General features: G+C 43.5%; 1 protein-coding gene across 3 annotated transcripts in view; it reads right to left on the reverse strand.

Moving 5' to 3' along the window:
* LOC119656002 (serine-rich adhesin for platelets) overlaps window positions 1-22094 on the reverse strand; it is a 201701-nt gene extending 179607 nt beyond the window's left edge. Inside the window, exon 1 of one of the 3 annotated variants that reach the window (XM_038062242.1) lies at window positions 19928-22089. In XM_038062242.1, the coding sequence (XP_037918170.1) occupies window positions 19928-20459 (532 nt within the window). In that variant the 5' untranslated portion in view covers window positions 20460-22089. Of the gene's footprint in view, window positions 1-19927 lie in introns of all 3 variants that reach the window. The other 2 variants (XM_038062240.1, XM_038062243.1) reach the window with 2 other exon arrangements.
* Window positions 22095-24414: the final 2320 nt, after the last annotated feature.

Genomic DNA, 24414 nt, shown 5'->3' on the forward strand with positions numbered 1-24414 from the left:
TACCTGCAACAGTGATGGTTTGATATGTTAAAGAACTTAAGAGCCGCTTAATACCACAGGGACGAAACCGAGAAAAGTGGCGAATCCGAACAAGACGATCAAACCCCTAACAAAAGTTCAAGAGAAAACAAAATAGACTACTAAAAAGATGTTGCCAATGCTTGCATATCTGGACAATTGAAGTCCCAGGTTTGTGGTGCGTGAAATCTACCCTAATGAAGTTTCAGGCAAAGCCTCTCAATGCACTCACCTAAGAGCATTAATAACTTCGTATTCATTCATATACAAAGAAGCATGACACTGCATCCCTCTCCAAATGTTTGCAAATAAAAAGCAATATGTTGACGCACAGAGTGTTGGACTCCCACGACGATATGACGTAGCACTACCAACTAAACACCTCCCCGTCGTCAGAGAACTAGCCTAGAACCGTTTGCTACATTACTTCGAGCTGCTCCTCCCGGTATTCCGCCTTGGAGGCCCTTAAGTCAGAGAATTCCTTTCGCTAATGTTCGATCAACGAACCCCTAGCCACCCGTGCCCTCCATCGGTTAAAGTATATTTTCTCTGCAACAAGAAGAACTCGAAAGTAATGCTCCACCTGTCAGCATCTCCCTGACAATGTTGTCTGCAGATAGATCCTCTGTGTTTTAGTAAAGTTATTGACAAATCCCATCCCATCTTCCACAAGAAAAAAAGTTATGATCGTTCTCGTCCACAATACCATTACCCCATACAGTCAGGAGATCGTGCCTTCTCAATTTTGTACAGGTAAGACTAAAAACTTCCGTACCCACTTAGGAGCTGGGTAAGGAAATAGTCATCCATCCTTTTGATTCAGCCACGTACCAAGTTGCCAATAAGCTGCACAGTCCATCTGCCTCTTTTCTCGTTTTGCCAAGAGAGTCGACACTAATCTAATGTACTTTGTCGTTCTTCACAAACATCCACTTCACTTGAGTTTTCTCCCTGGTGTTTGTGTATGACGTTCCGGTAATTTCTCCCGCGAACAAAATCACGGCTGGTTCAGGGACATTGCGATAGGCAGACACCACCCGTAAAGCACCCCGTTCCTGTATTTACGAAAGGCACTCAGAGTTGGCTTGGAGATAGACGGGGTAGCAACCCTATCGACTGAATCAACACCAAATGGCCAAAGGCCTTCACGTGGTTTCATCAGTACACGGTGTATTCACATTGACTTGCTGGCAGTGATACAGTAAGCAAATGCTTCAAGCCCTTGGGTGATCAGACTCGAGTTTGCACGGGGACTCATCTAAATTGGCTTTGGCCAGGAAACTGCAGGGAAAACCACCGAACATACAACATTGATACAGTATTAAAACTTGACAACAACATGAAAAATAAAAATGTATGCCGTATGCAGCGCGGTGAAAGATTTCGTACGAGGCAATAAGCCGCAGATAAGTCTCTGTAAGGATAACCAAGGAAACATCCTAGATAACCCCGACGATATCAAGAGAAGATGGATGGAATACTTTAGGAAGCTGTTCAACCCACTGGAAACACCTGCAAGAAGTACAGCGTTAACGAACCGGGAAGTTATAAACAACCTCCTTCTATTGAAGGGGTGAAAGTAACCCTATTCGGCCTAAAAGCGAACAAGGTTCCTGGATTCGATTGTATTCCATCTGAACTATTACAATGGGAAGGAAATTATCTGGATAATCTCTTCGATAAAGTTATTTGAAAAATTTGTACAAATGAAAAATTAACTGACGACTGGCGCAAGAGCGTAATTTGTCCTGTACACAAAACAGGAGACAAATTTACCTGTGACAACTACAAAGGCATTTCATTGCTATACACGTCCTACAAGATCCTGACGAAAATCATCAAAACTAGTTTACAGCCATATACAGACAAATTAATTAGTGAATACCAATGTGTCTTTCGAAAAGAACGATCCACGATGGACCAACTTTTCGCGGTCAAACAACTACAGGAAAAGTGCATCAGCTTTTCGACGACTTCCTTCAAGCATATGGTAGCATCAAACGAGAAGCACTACATCGTATCATGCGTGGGTTCCGCCTACCAGAAAAACTGGTACGACTGACCGAACTGACGCTGACTAAGACTGATTCCCATGTAAAGATGATTGGCGAGCTAACGTAATGCTTCAAAACGAACTGTGGACTAAAGCAAGGAGATGGACTCGCCCACATGCTTTTTAAGCTAGCCCTTGAATATTTTATCCGCAAACTGGAGTTAGGTACCACGGGAACATTGCTCAATAAATCTTCGCAAATAGTGGGATTCACCGACGACATAATTCCTACAACTAAATGAAGCAGCGCAAGAAGTCGGTCTAAGAATTAATGAAAAGAAAACCAAATTCATGATCCAATCTCGTCAAAACGACAAAACCTGACAATTGGCGACTTTAATATTAAATACGGGGACAACTTTATGTGTCTAGGAGTAAACATAGCGAAGGATGGTAATGAAAAGGACAAAACTCAGCGACGAATAATGACGACCAACAAATCCCGGTTCTCAGTGCTACGGATAATGAAAAGTAAAAGAGTGCACCGGGAAAATAAGATCTGAATTTACAAGACCATAATATGACCTGTGCTACTGTACGGCTGTCAAGCGTGGACTCTAACGCAGGCATTAGAAAAGTTCATCGGCACATTCGAACATAAAGTTCTATGTCGACTACTTGGACCGGTAAAAGACTGACGAATTAGATACAACCATGAGTTGTACCAACTCTATGACGACCCAGCGGCGTGGTGGTAAAACTATGAAAATTGCAGTGGGGCGGTCACGTATAATGGAGGGACGGCAAGCGAATACCTAATAAGATATGCAAAGGCACAGTGGGAAAGCCACGCAAAGGGACGAGGCCGGTAAAAAGCTGTTGAAATTTTCCAACTAGAGGATGCGATCGAAAGATCGAGTTGGCTGGAGGAAGTCTATCCTGGAGGCCAAAGGCCGATTTTATCTGTCGCGCCATAATAAAAAAAATTGCCAATAACGTAGTAATGTCTAAAATATATGGTATGCCTCCTGTTCACTCCTTTGGTGGTGTATGGAGAATCCACAGAAACTCTTTGTTGATATTGTACTTATCCCCCATTTTTACTTTCAGTAAGGCTGGATAAGATTCGTTATTATCACTCTTAATGCCACGCAAGTGATAAACTTGGAGCAACAAGACAAGCGCAAAGATGAAACAAGTCGGGAAACCGGAAGCTGGACGCTTCAGGTACGAAAGGTTTTGTGTATTTCTTAGTACGTAGCAAGTAATATATCCATATATTATGTGAGAGTATCCACTTTCGGGTGATATTGACATTCATAATCTTCAATTTTCAAAGAAGCCACAAATTTGAGGTATTATAACTTTGTTAGTAATAGTGCGATTTCCACCAAACTTGGTAAGATCATGCTCTATATTATAGCCTATATCACTGCAAAATTTCATTTCATTCCTAGGATGAACTTAAGGGGGATTTCTAACCAATTACAAAAAATTGTAGTAATATACTATTATTAACTTTATTTAAACAGATATCGGCATGGAAGGTATTTCGGAGCCCAGGCACCATATAGCGGCAGCTTCCTGATTTTTTTCAGATTTTTCGGTTTGGTAGTTTCTGAGAATGGCCCCCTTAAAGAAGTGATCACTTTCAACCCCCCGCGCTTCCCACCCTTCCAACGAATGTCAAAACTAAGATCGGTTTTGAAAAGTACTAATCGAGACCTTTAATTTGATACCCCACATGACTATATTTGATGAAAAAAAATTTTACACCCCCCGTTTGCATGTATGGGGACCCCCCCTTAAATTCGACCTAAAAGGATGTAATTCACTGTATGCGTGAGCGTTCACAGTTCCCACCTTTCTACCAAATTTGGTGTCAATCGCTATAACCGTCTCCGAGAAAAATGCGTGTGACGGACAGACAGACAGACAGTAAACCGATTTTAATAAGGTTTTGTGTTTACACAAAACCTTAAAAAGAATATATGGCGAATTGGGATTCAAACCTAGGATAACCGGATTAAGATGCCGGCGCTCTACTCTCCAACGATCGCACTGTTGAAATATATTGGTAATACCAATTAGGCACTACTCAAATCAGATGTTTTCTAATATTCAGTGTTTAGCTCTGCGCTGCTTCAATAGTTAAACCAGAAGCACAGAAAATTTATCCAAATTATAATTTATGATACATATATTTTCCTGTTACACCTCTGGCCTTTTTTACCCTATGCTCTCCACAAGAAAAATAAAAAAAAAATAAAACGATTATAGTGATTACTTTGAATTATCTCATTTTACTTTACACACTAGATAGAACCTTGCTATCCAGCGGCTTCTTCTTAGCCTTAGCGCAATGGAGCCACGACAACTAATTTGATGGGAAATTCTTATTTGGTTGCGGAATTTGGGTCGTTTAACAACTCTGTGCGAAATAGAAACCTAACGGGCAAGATGAGTGTGGAAATAAGGCCGAAGTGCTGGAAGAACTATCGCTGAAACTAATTTACTTTATAGGTTGCCTATGCAATTATAACTCTGATACTGCATTGATCCATTTGTGATGGGAATAAACCCACTTGGATGAATTATGTTAGCGCTTGAAACCCCAAGGCTGTTTCTTGGTTAAATTTTATCGACCTAGTCAACAAAGAAGGTTTCTAAGATACTTAGAAGTATTCTAAGTGCACCATCTTTAGGCCAACTTCCCATTAAAGCGGAAGAATATGTTGCTTTTAATGTTGAGCTTCACTCTTTGGCAGGTCAGTTTATTCGATGTGAACTACTGCTCCAGATTACATGAATAATCGATCGGGTCATAAGTTCATCCCAACAATTATGACTGGGTCTTCGCAAAAAATATTATAGAAACATTAGCTGATTACCTGTAGGCAAATCTTCTGATAAATCGGAGAAATCGATCAAAAAGAAACCTCTGAAAAAAATCTGCTTTTAAGGTCTGACAGCTGAGAAAAAATATTCGTACCTTCCACTCGCTTTCTGTTTAATTAGATTGAATAGAGGGAATCGCATACATCTAGTGGATAGCCCAATTACCGACCTACGGCCGTGACTTCATTGGCGAAACGCCCGCGACTTGGAAGTTGGAAGAATTCATAACTTTGATTGGTCTTTTCCAACCTATATGGTGAGAGAGAGCCCTCTGCTTATTCACTTCAGATGGAAATGTTTATTCATGAAGGTCCTGTGTGCCCTCTGTGTCCTTAAAATGTTATAGAAATAGCTAAAGAGAGAAAAATATCCAAATATACTACAAGGAAATTCTAACCTCAAGGCCTCAGCAGTGTATAAAATGCCAAGGCATACATCGATAAAGTGTTCAACATTCATAATTGAAGAATGTGCGCGTTGTATAGATGAGTATATTTCAAGAAATTTCAGAACTCAAGGCCAAAGACAGATCAAATGTCTAAAAATGATTGCTTCCAAATAGCTTCCAAACTTCTGCAAAAGTTATGAATCTACCTGATCCCAAAGTTTCCAAAATAACAAAAAGTCAAACTGATCAGATCAGATTGAAATAAAAAAGCCTTGAGCAAAGAAATCGGCTTCAAATATCCATTAAGTCATCCAGCAGCAGAAGGGGACAAGAAATACCGAAAAATATATGCTTCAAAAAGGTCTCAAGAAATAAAAAATTGCACATACTAAAGAATTTACTTTTGTCCAGTTAGTTTGTGTCAGGTTTCATTTGGCAAAGGTTTAACGGATTCAAAAAATCCGAGAAATATCAAAACTTCATTATAGCTCCGCAAGTTAAATACCTTCTGAAGACAGGAAGAGCCAAAAAATCAAGGAGAGATTTTACTCTCCAAAGAGAGTTTAAGCATCATCAATGATATCAATTTTTTTGGCCTGCATCTGACTTTGCTACTTACCCTTTGTCTCCTTTACAGTGCTATTTTTATGTTCATCAACTTCGATCATTACTAAAAATGAGAGAGATTGAACCTCTTTGAAGACAAATGTATAGCAGAACATAGCTGAAACTGTGAAACGAGCCGTTTAAAACTATTCGCCATTCTCTTGACAATGACCTTCATTCTGGCCCACCTAAAAGCGCAATAGGAAATGTCCAATGTGCGGGACTTAAGATCGCAAAAACTCTGAGCTAAGCCCGAAAAAAGAACATCAAACGCAGATTGCTACTAAGTCCTCATTGATTACGTCTTTATGATAATTATGAAGTGCGGCGCTTAAAGGTAACGAAGAGGCAGATATGGCAGTAACCTCGCCGTACTAAGTGACCAAAGCAGAACCCCCAATGGTGACATCGAAGAACAGAGCGTTCACTTTGTACTTTTAATAGGTGGACGCTCTGAGGAATTCAATTAGAGACGTCGTTTCGATCGCGAGCAAATTTTTTTATTATTGCTCTAAGGTTATATGCAGGGGAGTTATCACTGGTTGAAAGGTGCCGACCAATTTCAGTGGTGCCTTGTCTACATCACGCAACGAATATGTGGTTCCAATGATAAGTTGTACGGGACTCAATTGGTAACTGGCCGGAAGGTCCACCAAATCAAGGTAACACGGAAGTCGGGAAACCCCCCCCCCCAACTTTTAAACCGGTTGTTTGCGGGTGCTATCCTTGTAAGCTAACTAAGGATTCAGAATACTGACTGAGGGGGAGGAGGGATCAAAGGCACACAAGGGGAACAAAGCCCAAGATTCTCTACAATTTGTCGAGTTGCGAATTTTGGGAATTGCTCTGGAAAATCAACTCAGAAATGTGGTATTCTCAGTCTCACCAGCCCAGTTGGGAAGAACCAAGACTTCATCGACAAAGTAGTGGCGCAGGCCTAAGAGGTTCCCAATTGTCAGGTGACATGGTGTTTCACCCTTTACCCTTTTCGGAAGGCAGATATAGACCGTGATCTAATCCTACTTCCGCAAAATGCCGACTTTCTCGGCCAATGTAGAAACGGTGGCTGTTAGCGCCATTGATTTTCGAAGTAAGTTGAGAAAAGACTGAAGGAAAGATACTAGAATAAAAGACGCTGTTTGTAAAATTCGCTCATTTTCGCAAACCTAAAGTACTTCGTGAATAAAAGTGTTGTGAATAAAATAAAGTTCAAATCATTAGAACTAACGGTGAATAGTTTACCCTTTTTATTGCCAAGACTGAAGATCACCCCTCACGTCACGAAAATCACACACTGAAAATCTTTACGTCTACTTTAGCAGCCGCTCTCTAATCCGAAAGAAGCTATCGGACTCCTTACTCTAAATGAACCGCAACTTACTGCATTACGACGCTTTCAAAAAGCTTTTAGCTCAATTACATTATTTGTCAGAGCCTACTAGGCCTAAACAATCGAAAGTAAGACATAGAAACTTAACAGTTTCAGTTCTTAGGTCACTTAGACAAAAATTGATAGACAAGAGCTTCCTCCAAACTATAATACAATTTTTAGTTTTCAATGTAAATATATATTTCGGGAGCAACTTATCCCCTTCATCAGCACAAAGTAGCAAAAATTTTAGTTTGGAGGAAGCTACCCATTGTCTATCAATTTTAGGCTAGACTACAAATAGCAGACAAAAATCTAATCACTTAGACAAGTCAATACAATATTTAGTCTGAAGAAATAAGTGTACTGGTACACACCATGAAGCGCCTGACCTTAGAACGGCTAGACTTGTCATAATGGGACAGCTCAGTAAAGAGAACCCTCTAAGGAACCAGATGACCCCAGTCTCAACTAGCGTTGTCTCGGCAAAAAGGGGCTCTGCCGAGATTAGTCTAGTCCTCGGCTAAGGTGTGACTACTATGCTGAAGACTGAATAGCCACAGGGGTTATGATGTGGTCGTGAACGGTGAACTCAAGGTACCAGATGACCACCAGTCTCAATTAGCGGGGGCTCTGCCGAGATGGATTTACTTTCGCCGGTAAAACAAAGGCCATGGTAGCCAACTATGATAAACTTCAAAACATAAAACTTAACACAAAACAAAAACCAAAATTAAATTTCGATCGTGTCGATCCAACCCTGAGTGAGGGGCCAACTTTGAGCTCACCGATGGTCAGCCTGAGACTAGGCTCAAATTCTCCACTTATCCAAATGGGAATCAACTCGAGTCCTCAACGGACGAGCCAAAGCAGGTCACCTCTGTCAGCACTCCCTATCCCGGGCACCATTAGGCGCCACCTAATGAGGGTAAAGTAAGCTTCTGTCTTCGGGCAGAAAACAGCCTCCGGGCAAACCACTTTCGCACTCAAACATCGCTGATAACTAGGAAGCGGAAAGACCGGCTCACCAAAGGTCTGAATCCACAATGGTGGAATAGAATTATGTTGGGTTATTTTAAGTGGACTAGGATGGCAAGAGGGCCTTTGTTATGTTATGCTTGAAGGAAAATTTAGGCAGGCCTAGAGAATAGTGGACTAAGTGAGTTAAAAGTTCAACAGCATCTACTTATGAGTTTGTTATAACCATAGCCAGTTTGGTGTTGGTATTCTTTAAGTATAGTTGTAAGCCCAGTGCGCCTTGGTTGGTCGTTAAAAGTAAATCTTTCGGAAAGAACATCAACATTAACTGCACCGCTAATAATGTCAAAAATGAAACAGGCGCAGAGTAATATTCTTCTTGATTAAGCCAGCCTGTATTTGTAAGATGGAAAGTTAGATCTTCAAGCGGATCATAAAGGTCTCTCAAAGCGAAAAGTGTAAATTGTTTCTGGATAGACTCAATCCTATCACATTGTAGCTCATATGCTGGTTTCAAGCAGAAGATGCAAATACACTTTAAGATATCCGTCCTTGGTATTTAACGATCTGAGTACGATTTAGAAGGTAAGACTGGAGCCAATTAAAAAGTGATCTAGATATCCCAAAGTGGCGCAATTTGACATCTCTTTTCCATTTCGCAAAGGGCGTCGGAGACTAGGATCATTAGGTTAGTAGTAGTCGACCTGCTCTTTCGAAACCCATGTTGTTGTTCATTGAGAAGCGGGTCGATGATAGTATTGAGTTTATCACAAACCAATTTTTCAAACACTGAGGATTACTGACAGAATAGCGATGCCTCGATAGTTGTCGACTGACCATTTATCACCACTTTTATGGAATGGTGTGAGATGTGAGCATTTCCAAGAAGACGGGACGAGGAAGAGGAGTTAGCAATTGGTCAACACACTGCTTCACAGAAAATAGAGGGACTAAGTCAGGACCGGGTCCTTTATTGACTGTTAACTCTTGAATAGCTTTGATGATTTCCTCCTGAGTAAGAACTGTTTCGCTAATAAGGGACATCGAGGTAAAATCGGCCAAAGAAGTTAACGAGTATGAAGATTTTGGTGAGCAGAAGCTATCCTGAAAGTGGTCCGCAAATAGGCCACAAATTTCCTATGGACAAGTGGAAATAGTCTCTCTGAACATGGAATCCGGAAAACCTGTATCACTTTCATCGACGATAAACCTAATGTTGGGACGATTGAAGTCTCCAAAGGCAATAATTTTGACTTCTGTGTTCAAGAAATCTATAACAGAAGAAATAATGTTACATGAGCTTCATCAGAGCAGCGCATAAACAACACCAAGATATAAATAATGTTTGTCTAAGGGAAATATGACAAATTTGTGTTCAAATACCTTATTGGAATTTGTAGAAACAGATTGAGATGGTGCTTGGGCATCATCACGAATAAAATTGCTGTAACTTGAAGTTGGCGCGGTTTTGCCCGTTCCCAACCGCTTTGCGAAATCTTCAGACGCATTATCGAGAGATTTTGAGGTAGAAGCTGATTGTGCTTCATTTGTCTTAACCTTATCATCTGAAACAGAAAACACTAGAAATTCACGAGACGTAATTGATTTGTGTGATAGGATTCACTCCAGAAGCAGTCACCAATTGATTTGAGACTACTTTTTGATTTGAAACTACTTTTTCAGTCATAGTAAATGAACTGAATTTTTTTCTAAAATGGTGTGAAATCCCAAAGATTCACGGAACCAAATGGAGAAATTCGAAAACCTGCCGGCAAGCGAAAATCTTTGTGAAAGAACGCTCTGTAACGCTAGAGCGACATTTTTGTTGTCCCTGAAGAAGTGGGGCATGAAAAGTCTTTTAATGGGACACTGCTCTTTAAACTACCACATAACAAAATCGGTAGTGGTTTTGGCTAAATGCAGCCAATGTGAGGAGGAGTCCGCCCTGCACTTCATACGCAGTTGCCCGGTCTCCTCAGATCTCAGACGAAGTTGTCTTTAACGAAGAGCCTGCCCAATCTCTGATTCTAGAAAATGTTCCCAGATTCCCAAGAACCTAAGGACGCCGCAGACCTAACAAAAGGCCTGAGTGCTTGGAGGTGTAGCTCGCCCCCACTAAACTAAACTATACTAGAACGTGTGGGAGAACACCCAGTGTCAAAATTAGACGATACTAGAAAGAAGCACCTGAAGGCAGTCATTTCAAGTCCGTGATCCACATTCCGTAATCATTGCCACTGTTCGCTAAGTCAATAGTCTGCAGAAAAAGAATGACGATAGAGCAAAAGCTGCTCAAGATCAGGATCTTTCCACCTGTTGGCACTTTCGGTCACGCTGCTCCCAGGGCAGAGATGAGGCAGCGTCTGATGAGTTGCCTCTGCCCTGGACGAAACCGTCAGTCCAATTTTTGATTTTTTCGATCAGGATACTAATAAACTAAATTGCGCAGATCTCCTGCTTTCAGAAAGTACAATCGAAATGCCAATCGCCAATCATGACAACTGAATTAAACAACTTCTGTAGGTCTTAAAATTCTACAAAAGAATACTCACTTCATTGTTTGTCAACTAAAGTGATTAAAGAAAATAACAAAAGAAATGTGCATTGATTAGCTTCGTGAAAGAGCAGTTTAGGACTGTCATTTGATGATAGTCAGCATCACCTACGAAATAAAATTCACATTGACATCATCCACCTCCTGACTTTTGTGCGAACACCGGGTTCATTTTCTATAAAACGAACAAAACAGTCACCACTTCGATTGGAAAATAGCAATGGCTTCAACAGTTTCCTAGTCTCTTATCAACAGTTGTTCACTTATCAAACATGTGGACTATTACGTCAAGGTTGCAATTGATATTTTCATATTCATGCAACCAAAAGCAAATAATTAATTTTACAGAAATCGACAGTGCAACACGCCCATAAAACTCATAAGACCGGTTCCAATCATTACCGGCATAACCTGTTAACCCAGAATGATAACTGCCGAGGGTTTTGGTTGTCGACTCCACACTTATGGCTGATGAACTTCAGTTCTCCCATGAATAGATACTGAAGAAAGATGATAGTCAGTTCAGAAAACCTGCAGACTAAGATGAAGGGAAAGGTTTGGAGCTTATAGTCATTCCAGGAAACCAAGGGAATATATGGAAATACTTTCATCGCGGGGTTAAAGTCAGTATAAGCACTTCCAACTCCTCCAACCTGGAAAAGTTGTCCACCTTAAGATAACACGCCTGCATAAGCAGAATGTCAACACAACGGAATATCTAGTATCGTTTGCGGTAATGTGACCATAATTGCGTGAGCCTCTCACACTTGACGACCACAGGTTTCTGGCAAATGGATTTATTCGGTGACTTAATTGGTTTGACCAACAAAATATATTTCCTCTTCTAAATATAGCAGAACTCAAGGCTGCACGATTGCTATTCCAACAATGAAATTAAAATTTTGATGACACTTTTTGTAAGAGAATATTTGGGCGAAGTTAATCCCAAAGATAGTCATCTTCCAGATCAAAGTTTCCGCGGAATGACAATTTGTCGCGTTGGATCATCTTCATCCAACGTTCTAACACCTCAATTTGTTCAGATATGAAACCAAGTGTTGTTACTTAACGCCTGCTATCATCGCAAATCACATTCTTTCGAGTCACGGACCAGCACTTCATCTTTATTTATTGCCGTGAACGCTGATACGAGGACAATATTGTTTTTTGTTATCTTGAGAATTCGCGATTAGGGAAAAAATCCATAGCGACCGCATTGAAAGTATCTTTTCACACTATACAGGCGTCATTTAAATAGCAGATTACGTAGGGGAAGATATGATATCTTTTCCAGGTTTTGGGTAAAAGCTTTTCATTGTCATTGACCGAAGACGATTTATGGATTTGAGTTAACTTCAAGTCATGCAGTTTCCATTCTCTCTGAACTAAATTCGAATATCTATTTCCGAATTTACATCTTCGGAGTTTTTTTGCTTCCAAATTTCAAAACGTTCATCCATATTTGTGTGGATATTGACCTGCCCTCAGAAAGCCATCCACCATGACTAACTTTCTCATGAATCGATTGGAATTTGTTAATTTGTATTTTGAAGAATGAATACGCACGAGCTTTACTATAGCCTCCATTTCTTAACTCAATTTAAATATCGTGAAAGAAGAACGAGATATTATGAATATCTAAAATGTAGGGAAGTGTTCCAAGTCGCGACACATGGGCAAAATCGATCTGTTTATACAATTGTGTATTTGGAAGCGGTGCAGCTGTTTATTTTTATCACCTGGAAGTATCAGCGGATAAGAATATTAGAGGAATATTACGGGTTTCCAATACAATGGCTACATTTCAGTCTGGCCTTGTAAGCAAGTTGAAACGAACGACAACAAAGTTTCAAATTTATTAGACCCACCAGGGATAGGTCTAGTCTGGGCTTTAAAAGAAGAGGAAAACTCAAACTGTCCGACCCCCAGTGGGACCAATTCATTATCCATCTAGTACTTTAGGAAATAACTAGGTTCTGCAACAAACATTTCCCGTTCTTATCTAGTCAGGGCCAGAGTTCCACCTCGTCATCTAGATCCATCCTCATGTCTTAGTCGCCACTCTTTGCTCGGTTGTGCTGCTAAACGCATGTCTCATCACAGGCGCTTATACGACTGAGAAAACCTCATCCTTCTTCAGTATAACGGGCCAAATTTCCAAACAGCCGTTTTTATGATCAGGAGAAGAAATCGGGAAACCCATCATTCTGAGGTCTTTGAGACCCTTGAAGTTTCTCTCTGACGATGGAATCTACACTTCAAAAGCCGCCTAAATGCAGGGATGTTTTCGTCTGTTATGGAAGTTCGAGGATACCGATTGTGACTCTGATTTTCCACCATTTCGAATCCTTCAGAAAAACTCTTATATTACTCGAACACGTGGGTTTTAGTGAGACTTTCAGGCCCGAATTGCCTGCGTAAAGGTGTTAAAATTTCTGAAGGTTTTGCTTCTTCTTGCGCAATAAACTTTATGATAATCCCTTGTGCAATAGAAGTAGGAACCACTTGCTTGCTTAGTGTTCTACTGTATTGGGGGGCGGAGTAGATGTGTTTAGATATTCAAAAATAATTCTATTGAAAAACATTTACAGCTTAAATAAAAGATTTTCCATCTGCATCGATGACTTTTTGCCATCTTTCGGCCAAAATTTGGATCCCCCTTCGAAAGAATTCCTGATTTTTCGCTTCTGAGTAGTTTTTTAAGTGCTAGTCATGTAAACCGCTCTGCATCGATCGGAACAAATGATAGTCCGAAGATGCAATCTCCGAAGAGTAACGTGATGTCGCTGTTGACGGTTCACCTGGCTTCACTGTTTTTTTTTTTTTTGGTTGGGATTGTCATAGTGAATCCACTGTTCATCGTATCTTGTGTATACGTCCCCTGTGCTTGCCCTTATCACCTGTATGAAGAATTGTTTGACAGTTTGTCTGAACTCCTTACTGTCAGATTCCCTTCCCCCTCTTTCTTCCTTTGCGGCGATTTTAACCTACCCATGCTCCACTGGCCTAATCACCCTAGTCTTCCAATTCCTTCCAGTCACCTTTCCCATTTTTCCCTTCTACTTTCTTCCTTTATGAACACTGCCCTGAATTTCAATACCACCAAAACTCTTTGATCCGCACCCTCTTCCTTTCCAACCTCCCCGAGCGTTATCTCTCTTTATTTCCTTGCAAATCCCCGTATGTCAAAACTGACGCCCACCAGCCCGCGCTTGAATTTGAAGCGGAACTCCTTCGTTCAAACTCCAAAACCGAGCGTAAATCTACTAACTTCAACTTCTGCAAAGCCAACTTTGACGATCTGAACTCAGCTTTAGCGTCGTTCAACTGAGTACATATATTAAGCAACTCATCTAAGAATGACGCCGACCTTGCTCACTTTAAGGCCATGCGCTCTACTGTGAAGTCATTGATTAAAAAAACGCATAAAAGGTACTTATTGTACCATCGAAGCGCCCTTGCCCGCGGTAACTTGAAACCCTTTTGATCTTACACTCGCGATTCTCGTAATCCCACTCAATCTCTCCCTTCTACCAGTTTTGCTGACTCTACTACCAACTCTCCACAACAATCCTGCGACCTTCTCTGCACCTACTTCTCTTCCGTGTTTTCTCTCTCGACCCCTCCTTCTTCTACGTCTCTTCTAATTGCAGACTGCTCCTTGGTTGAGTTCCTCATTGGTAATCTTGACCCTAATGTCGGACCTGGCCCGAATCGATTTCCTAACCTCTTTCTTCTTAACTGTAGAAAACACATTTCCCTCCCCCCTGGGTATAATCTACAACAAAAATCTAGAAGAATGCTACTTTCCCTATCTCTGGAAAGACGCCCTTATCATCCCTATCCTCAAGAGCGGACAACCTTCTCTTGCTGTGAACTACCGCCCCATCTCTTTTCTCTCCTCTTCCTCCAAAATCCTAGAAAGATACATCGACCGCTGGTTGAACGCGCACTTTTGTCAACTCGTTAAAGAGCAGCATGGTTTTGTAAAACATAGATCTACGGCTTCAAACTTTCTAGTCTTTACCAACTTCGTTGCTAAATGCTTTAATTCACGACAAGAGGTACATGCTATTTATACCGATTTCTCCAAAGCCTTTGGTACCGTTGACCATAATATTCTCCTCTCTAAAATCTCATTACTAAACTTCCCTCCCTCAAACATCTCCTGGCTTTCCTCCTATCTCTCATACCGTTCGCGCAAATTTTCTTTTCAACTCATCTCGTTCTTTCTCTCCTTCCTCTAGTGTTCCCCAAGGCTCAATACTTGGTCCCCTATTATTCCTGTTTTTTACCAATGACATCGTCTCCATCCTCACTTGCCCGTGTTTGCTTTACGCAGATGACCTTAAATTATTTGCCTCTGTTTCGTCTCTACTGGACTGTGCTCACTTGCTGTCTAACCTTGATAATTTGGTCCGTTGGTGTTCACTGAATGTTAGCAAATGCCACTGGCCACTGCTATTCGCTTAAACCCTCCCCAACAACCTTTTCCTATTCTCTCAGTGGACAACCCCTTTCACTACTGACTTCCTTCAAAGACCCCTTCGCGGAGCTCGAGATTTACTTCCGCTCCCCGATCCCGAGGTTATGACGATCCTACAACGCCCTACAGCTTGGGTCCTTTGACTCTGCCTCCTTCTCTAGTTTTAAGCGTTAGGTAAGCCATTTACTTGCTCCTCCCTCTGAGGACAATATGTAATAAAGAATTTGTTTTCTGTGAATTTTCTTTATTAAATAAATAAATAAAAAATCGCTAATTATTCGATATAAAATTGACTTCTTTTGCATCTTTCAAGAAGCATTTCACAAGTGACTAATCGCTTTTTGTTATATTTTTTCGGCCAACTGGTGCGGCACCCAATGTCCCTTCTCTCTCAATGAATCCAAGTTTATGTCCGGGTTTTTCAACTGTCGTTGAATCAACATTTAACGCTTCCATTCCGTGGCGAATCCTAGAAGACTTCTCGGCAAGTGATCACCAGTACATCGCCTTCGAAGTTGTTGACGCCCCTTGCCGGCGAGCACCAACCCGACGCTCCCCCTGCCTGTGGAATGTCGCGAGGGGGCACATCGGGAAGTTTGCCGAAGCTCTTCGAGCAGGCAGAGCCGCGCTGGAGGGCGCACCGGGGGGTGGTAGCATCGCAGCTGACATCGTCGTAAATTCAGTGATGAGCCTGATAACGACGGCGTGTGAGACTTCTATGCCCGTGGAGGCCCAGCCGCAACAAGTGCTCTATTTACTGGTGGACAGCAGAAACTGCTGACCTACGGAGGGTGTGTCATAAGCTCCGGCGTTTGCCGCAACGAGGAAGCATGTGCCATAAAGGCACAGTATAGATCAGCATAAAGGAGACTCCGCAGCACGATAAATAAAGCAAAGCTTGCGACTGATAGAACCTGGTTAACGAGGTGAATGAGGACTCGTGGAGACTTGGTTATAAGCTTGTCACCCAGAAAATCAGGGCTATGCGTGCATACTAAATACCAACCAGATGAAGCGCATTGTACGGGCATTATTCCCTAGACACCCTGTATAGGTTGAAGTCAATAGCGCGGAAAGTGTCAAGAATTGCCCCCTTTTCACAATGAGAGAGCTCGAAAATGCGGTTCTCACTATGAAAAACAAAAAGGCGCCAGGTCCTGATGGCATTCCGGTGGAAGTTTACAAACTGGTGTTTCGCCAACGGCGAGACCTGCTGCTTAGGGCGTTCAAAGCTTACTTGAAGGAGGGCATTTTTCCTTGTCGCTGAAAGGTGATCAGACTCGCGCAGATCAGCAAGGGTAAAGGAGACCCGAAGCTCCCTTCCGCATACCGATCGCTGTGTATGCCTGACACGGCCGGGAAAGTACTCGAGAAGTTCATCAGGAGTAAACTCGTTGAAGCAATCCGCGCTGCCGGGAACTTATCTCCAAGCCAGTTCGGGTTCAGAACAGGAAGATCCACAGTGGATGCTATTGTGGAGGTGGCAGATGTCGATCATCGAACCGAAGCACACAGCCGCTGATCTTGACGGATAGTGCTCCTCATAACGCTTGATATCAGAAAACACGCTTGATATCAGAAAAGCCTTCAATTCCGAAAGATGGACAGATATGCTAGGCACATTAGAAAACTCATTCCACGTGGCAAGCTACCTCTTCCGCATATTGATGGATTATCTGAAAGACCGCTCTTTGCTCTATGAGACGCTAGAGGGCCAGAGGAGGATGAAAATCACGTCAGGAATAGCACAGAGATCCATCCTAGGGCCGGACATCTGGAGCGTTTGTTACAATAGTCTATTGAGATTCGATATGCCCGAAAAGCCACACCTGGTCAGTTATGCAGACAACGTTGCGACACTTGTTGCCGGACGCACTATTGAACAGGTGTAAAGCAGACTTGGCATGTTGATCCGACGGGTAAGCGGATAGATGACTGCTCATGGTTTTAGTCTTACGCTAGAAAAAACCGAAGTAGTCATCTTGGCCAGAAAGAGAATCCCGACCCTGCGTCCCTATTCATCGGCGAGTTGACTATACATTCAAAACCAGCGGTTGAATACCGCGGTTTAATGCTCAACTCGAAGATGAGCTTCTTCGAGCAAATCAAACAGCAGCTGGATTCTCGGAATTGTGTCAGCTAATGGGGAATGTTTTGGGGGCCCTCGGAGACGTCTCTTTATGGAAGCAACGCAATCGGTTCTGTTCTGTGGCGCGGAGGTATGGAGTGATGCCCTTAACAACTAGGTGCCTCGTAAGTGCCTTGCTCAAGTGCAAAGACGGGGAGCTTTGCGAGTAGCGTCTGCTTATCGCACGGCCTCAGAACCGGCCGTGATGGTGATCACGGGAAAGATCTCCGTTGCCCTCCTTGCCAGGAAGTGTAAAGTGGTTGCCCTTGAAGAATGTCAATGCACACTAACCGAGTGGCAACTCTCTTGACATAATGAGCCAAGGGGCAGATGGACTACGCGCCTCATCGACAATTTAGACCCGAGGCTGAACCGAACCCACGGTGTGATTGATTACTTCCTTACCCAACTTCTAAGCGGACATGGAGGTGTTCAGTCTTACCTGCACAGGATTGGGAAGGCGCGATCTCCTGATTGTGTGTTCTGCAATGGAGTGGCGGAAGACGCTGAACACACTTTTTAAGGTTTTGTGTGAAACAAAAGCTTAATCGGGTTTTGTCGCTTCTTTGTAAATTGAGGGCTATGAATGTCAATATCACCCGAAAGTGGATACTCTCACATATGGGGCAAATGTACACCTAAATGTCTTTATGTAAGAAATACATATGTGTTGGTTTTGACCTTTCATACCTGAAGCGTCCAGCTTCCGGTTTCTCGACTTGTTTCTCTTTTCTCTTGCGGAAGGTGAGAGGGCTTTCGTTAGCAAATTTATGCAGACATAGAAGAGCTCTCTCCAGAGAACATTGTTAGAGGGATGCTGAAGAGTGCTTGCTGGCAGCTGAAGTCATGTTCCGCATAATGTTCAGGCTCTCCTTATTACGAAGAAGATTAAACTCGACCGGCGGAGGGACCGGATGGCAACTCCCTTCCTTCCTCCCCTCAAGTTGGTGAAATAGATTCCCTGACTTGAAGGCTCCCAAAGCCGGGAGGGCTAGCCCGAAGTAATGTGTAGAACGGTTCCAGGCTAGTTCTCTGACGACAGGGAGGTGTTTAGTTGGTAGTCCAACAGCATACTGTTGCGGGAGTCCAACACGCTGTGCGTAAACGTATTCACCTACCCTACTCCGGGAGTTTTTTGTTTTGGGCCCAGACAAATAAGCGTAGAGGATCGCTGGATGATGAGCGGCCTTGGGCAGGAAACGACGATAAAAGTTTAACATTCTCAAGGACCTTTCCAGATCTTTCACCATGGTCGGCGGGGGAAAGTTTCTGATCGCTTCAAGCTTGTCTGGGTCTGATTGAATTCAGTTAGGAGTGATCATGTGGTCGAGAAATTTCACCTGCTTTTGTAGGAATTTGCACATTGTCAACATTTAGAACGAGCCCGGCCCAAAGAAGACGTTGAAAAATGCACTCGAGATGGTCCAAGGCTCAGATTCGGAAGAAAACGTCATCCATGTAGATGGAACAGAAGTTTAAGTTTCTTAGGACAGAGTGGATGAATCTGAGGAATGTCTGCGCTGCTTTGCAGAAGCCAAATGCCATCATACACTTCAAAGTGATCACCACTGCCGCTCGGAATCCTCAAGCTTTCGCCAACTTATTTCTACGCTGTGTGATAGAAGTACTATAGCTTTCGACAATATATACCGAAAAGGGTCGTCGTCATTATCAGTTGTCACTTTCGGTTACGCTGCTCCCAGGGCAGAGGTGAGCCAGCGTCTGATGAGTTGCCTCTGCCCTGGAAGAAATCGTTAGTCATCTTTCTATTTTTTGTTGTCATCCGGGCAAATATCCATTGAATTATTGGTTAGAAGGTGGAAGTGGCAGTGGGTAGGCCACCTCTCTACTACACATTATGCCAAGTACTGGAATCGAGTCGTCTTATCGGAATCATATTGCGAGAAATTGCGTTATGCCAGGATCGAGACTTATAGAAACTTTCAATGTGATCTCTTGAGACACCTTAAATCTTAGATCTTTTTCCACCAAAAAGGAAGGAAGAAATCAGATCACGCTACTGTTCTGTGGTACCACATTTCACTAAAACAAATATTTTGATTCTTTTTTCATCTCCATCCAATTCTGCCGTTTTTATATGTCGAATCGCATTTGAAATTCGAAACTCATCCATCTAAAAAGTGACACCAATTCAAGAATTCCATCTAAATTCGACCGAAAACAGAACCAGAAACAGAACCAACTTTCATCCGTTGAACAATTCACTTTTCCCGTCGTCAGTAGACTATGCCAGCCACTGGCACTGTCGCTAGTTAGCATTTTAGATTGTGCAAATGCAAATGAGCGAGCAATGTTTGCATTTCCACCGAAGTTTCGCAAAAACACGCATGAAATAAGGGAGATTGCTGGTATCGCAAGAAGAGCTGAAGAAGGGGGTAATCACGGAGCTCCAAGTAATGTAAATACGAGACAGGTACATGGGTGGCTATGATTCATCAAGGCCGTGGACCTGATGCAGTCGGGGTAAGTCATTAGATTGTTTACTCACCTTTCATAGAACATGCCCCGAGCTGATTCGCTCCAATAGTCCGAGCGATGTTGGCTTTGCGACGCTGAATCAACTCTTTCTTCCATTGCGGCATGGCGACGGTGATATCGGGATCGCTGGGTTGGATGATGCCACCATTGGTGGCTGCGGTGGGCGATGCTGCAACCGTCAACCCTGACCCAAAATCGCTACCTGTTGTTGCGGTCTCCGCGGTGGATGCAACGACAAATTCATCGTCGCCAGTATCAAACGACATCGCCGGCGATACACTGGCAGTTTGCATGGTTGCATCATCGTCGTCACCGCTGTTGCCATCTGCAGCCGGTGCGGTGGAGATTGTACTTGCGGTGGATGGAGTGGCTCCCGTCGCGACTGTTGCCGCTTCTTCGCTTCCCGTTATTACCGTCCGATTGGTATTTGGCGCAGTATTGGATGTTGTTGACTGTGTGGTCGCCGCGCCTATGGCGCTTTCTTTGGTCATTTGCATGCCATGACAACTTTCGTTGCCAGCTTCTGTCGCTGCAGCCGCCATTGCCGTTTCACTCAACACCTCACCCCTGCGAGACTACACTAACTGGCTACTAATTGGATTCTAACCCTGCCACCACCGCCCCCGGTTACTCACGAGTCCGTCTGTAAGGTGAACTTTGCGCGTCGGCCTTTTACCCGTTCCCGATTTCTGCACCGCCTTCGTCGTCGTCCGGTTAAATGCACTCACATCAAATATCAAAACGACAGCTCTTTGCATTTAGAGTTGTTTCCTAGTCACTTATCTATCCGCGGCCACTTGTCTGTTTTAGGTAATTCTGAGAAGGCATGCGGCGAGCACAAACAGAACACAAACTCAGACGGCCGACACAAAACAACGCCCGGCTAGACTGGAACTGAATGACAAATTCAAATCACACGCTGGGGATGGGGCTCCGCTCCCTGGGCTGCGAATGTCGGGGTAGTTGGCTGCCCGTCCCCGTCCCTCGCCACCTGTGGGGGTGGAAAACTGATGACGGCGCTATCGCTGCAACAACCCCCAGGCGCACATACCTTTCAGGGACTCGTCTCGTCTATATTCCGTGGATTGATGACACACAACACTGGAGCTTTCCTGCAATTCCGACGAAATATTAAAAAGCGGGAATCCTAGGAGGCTGCTGGCGCCCGGTTGAAGGGATCGCGGGATGACAAACGAACCCAGAGACAACACAGACAGAGAGTAATGACTGGCGGGCGGCACGTTTGTTGCTTCTGTACTTTTGTTGCGCCCGTTATTGCTGCAGCCGTGCGCCGATCCAGAAGGCGGAACACGTTTCCTAAGTGTCTGCCGTGCTTTGTTGTGGGAGATTCACAGTTGCGAGGCCCGCCGAGCTTTTTGTTGATGTTTTTATCTTTCACTTTTACTTTTCAATTGTCTGCTCTCGAATTGCGTGTGCACTTGCTCGGTATGTGGTGATTGGCCGACTAAAGGCGCTCAATGATAAAACACAACCGACATCAACAGATAATCAGAAAAACAGGTACAAAGTGTGCTGGACGACTCCACAGTACACTCCCCGTAATTCAGTTGAATTCCATTCCTCGTTTGCATAAAGAAACAAAGCGGAGCCAACCTGCGCGAGGCACCCAACCGAGCCGCTGCGTTAACGCACAAAAACCCCACAGCCGCGTCAGAATAGCGCGAAATGTCGATAAAAACAATTCGGACAAAAACAGAATCGCAAAACAAATTCGTTTTCTAACAATTCCACACACAAAGTCGTCCAGCGAAGGTTTTAGCGTTTCGCGAACTGCAGCCAGTCCATGTGAAATATTGGAACTCGCCGGACAAATTGTAATAGTTCAATTCCCCTCGGAAAATTGGAAAAACAGAAAATCGCATTCAACCGCCGCCGACACGTTCGCGGTACTGTCAACTGTCGCCCGTACGCCCGCCGTTGATTCCTATCGACGTCACGTCAACGTTCGCCCAAAGAACGAATAAGTTTTCTCGATTTTCTTGCGCTTTTCCTTTTCGCTGGTTTATCACTTTGTGTTTTGTACACGTTTTCGCTTTCGCATTGCCTTCGCCGTCACTCGAGCGCGGCGTTGCGGTGGTCGTTGATGGTGCGCTTCAGTGCGCGCCCGACGAGGGAGGAGAATTGCACAACACAAAACGCCGCAAAGCAAACAATCAACTGACAAGTCAAACAGAATGCACTGAGAGGGTTGCCAGCAAGGCGAGTTTCAAGTCCAATTGGAAGATAGTGAAGCGGTTCGTTTTCGGTTGAACGGGGAATCGGTTGGGTTTTGATGGAGTTTTCTTGAAATTTGATAGGTTTTGAGTTGAAAATCCCTTTGATTACGATTAAATCTGATCTTCTAAAAATACAATCCTTGCATCTTACGACCTAATCTAAAAAATAAGATTTACGAAAAAAAAACTAGAAACCATAGTATACATTTTTTTTATAGACTTGTAAAAATATCGGCTAAAGCCGGATTTTGCCTGATACTACGACTAATTCCAAGGATTTTGACATGGACGTTCCTTTTTAAGGTTTTCTGTTAAACAAAACCTTATTTAAATCGATGTACTGTCTGTCTGTTTGTCTTTTTTTAAGGAGGTGGAAATCTTTAAAAGACTCTGGCCTGGGCACGCGAGAGTGTGGGATTTGTACTGACTAAAACTATCCCCGACTCGCTCCCTACCCCGTGGAACCGCCTTTAGGTCACCACATCAAGCGAGGATGTTAACTTACTTTAGCTAGGTTTCCTTCCGTCTACCCTCAGAATTCGCAACCGCGCCTTCCTCACTTCTTCTACTTTCCACAGTTCATCCTGAGTTACTGCGATCATGGAATTGATCGCATACCAATCCTCCTGGCAAGCTACTATTATCCGGTGATAGCATTTCTTCTAGGTTCCTCCTTTCTTCCACGAACCTAGGGCATTGGAAGAATACGTGCACTAGGTCCTGTGGGACCCCGTCGCAGTTTGGACAATTAGGTGAGGTGTCCAATTTAAACCTGTACAAGTATTGACGGTATCCTCTATGGCCGGTGAGAAACTGGGTGAAATTATAATTGATCTCCTCATATTTTGTCTCAAGCCAGTCCCTGATGGAAGGGATCAACCTGTAAATTTAACGACCGTTTTCTGACTAGTCCCGTTGCTGTTGCCATCTGCGTATGGATCTCTCCCTTTCGGAATTTTTCACTTGTGATAAGGGAGGGATGGATCTGGTGTTATCAATGTTAATCATTTCGGTTATCAGGATGTGAATTGGTATCATTCCCGATATGACGAACGCAGTATCATCTGAAACGGTCCTAAAGGCAGAACACAACTTTAAGGCTATTCTTCTGTAGACTGTACTCAAGTTATGTGCATTGCCTAAAACATGCAGCACTTTTCCCCAAACTGGGACTGCATACAGCAAGATAGAACTCACCACTCTGGCTATGAGTAGCTTGAAAGTATGCTGCGGTCCTCCTATGTACGGCATCATCCTTACCAGAGCCATACTCTTGGTGGAAGCTTTTTTCCAACTATGCTCTATGTGCTGTTTGAAATTGAGTTTTCCGTCTATCATCACCCCCAAGTATATGATGGCCGGCTTGGAAGTGATGATACGATTCCCGATTCTAATGCAGGCGTAATTTCTCTTTCGGCACTTAGTGATGAGGACCGCTTCCGTCTTCTCCGCCGCGAGTGTCAGTCCAGCACTCTCTAACCAAGCCTTAACAACACTGAGTGCTTCGCTTGAGTACAACTCAGCATCCTCAAGATGCTTTGCGACCACAGCCAGTGCTATATCATCGGCGAAGCCCACCACCGTGGCCTCCTCTGGAACCAGAAGGTTGAGTACATCAATACAGAGCCCTGTGGGACACCCCTGAAGACAATGTACTCCTTGGGTCCATCATCGGCTCTTGCAAGTAGCTATCGATAATATCGGCGAGATAGGTGGGGATACCAATCGTCGCCAGAGACTCTCGGATAATATTCCAATTCGCTGAGTTGAAGGCATTCCTCACATCCAGGGTCACCACCACACAATATTTGCTGGTACAACCCCTTCCGTGAATTGCATTTCCGGCCAAGCCAGTAACCATTTGGCATCAATGGTTGATCTGGCTTTACGAAACTCATACTGTCTATCCGAAATGCCCCCTTGGCTCTCGACGACCAGCTCCAACATTTTCCCCATAGTGTCTAGAAGACATGGGTTTATAGGATGGCGGTTCCCCCGGAGGTTTGGCAGTCTTAGGTAGCATCAAAAGCTTCTGCCGCTTCCATGGTGCAGGAAAAATACCCTCGGACATGCACGTTTCAAACAGCTCTGCGAACATATTCGGTCTACATTTGACGGCAAGTTTGAGGGCCTTATTCGGTGTGCCGTCCAGACCCGGGGCTTTGCTGTCGCCTATTCGACGGCAGATCTCCAGCAACTCGTCTCTGGTGACTGGTGGAATCGGCGTCCCATTCAGGGGCATAAGAAAATAATCAGTGGA

The sequence above is a fragment of the Hermetia illucens genome, chromosome 4 (genome assembly GCF_905115235.1).
Source record: "Hermetia illucens chromosome 4, iHerIll2.2.curated.20191125, whole genome shotgun sequence".
Classification (NCBI taxonomy): domain Eukaryota; kingdom Metazoa; phylum Arthropoda; class Insecta; order Diptera; family Stratiomyidae; genus Hermetia; species Hermetia illucens.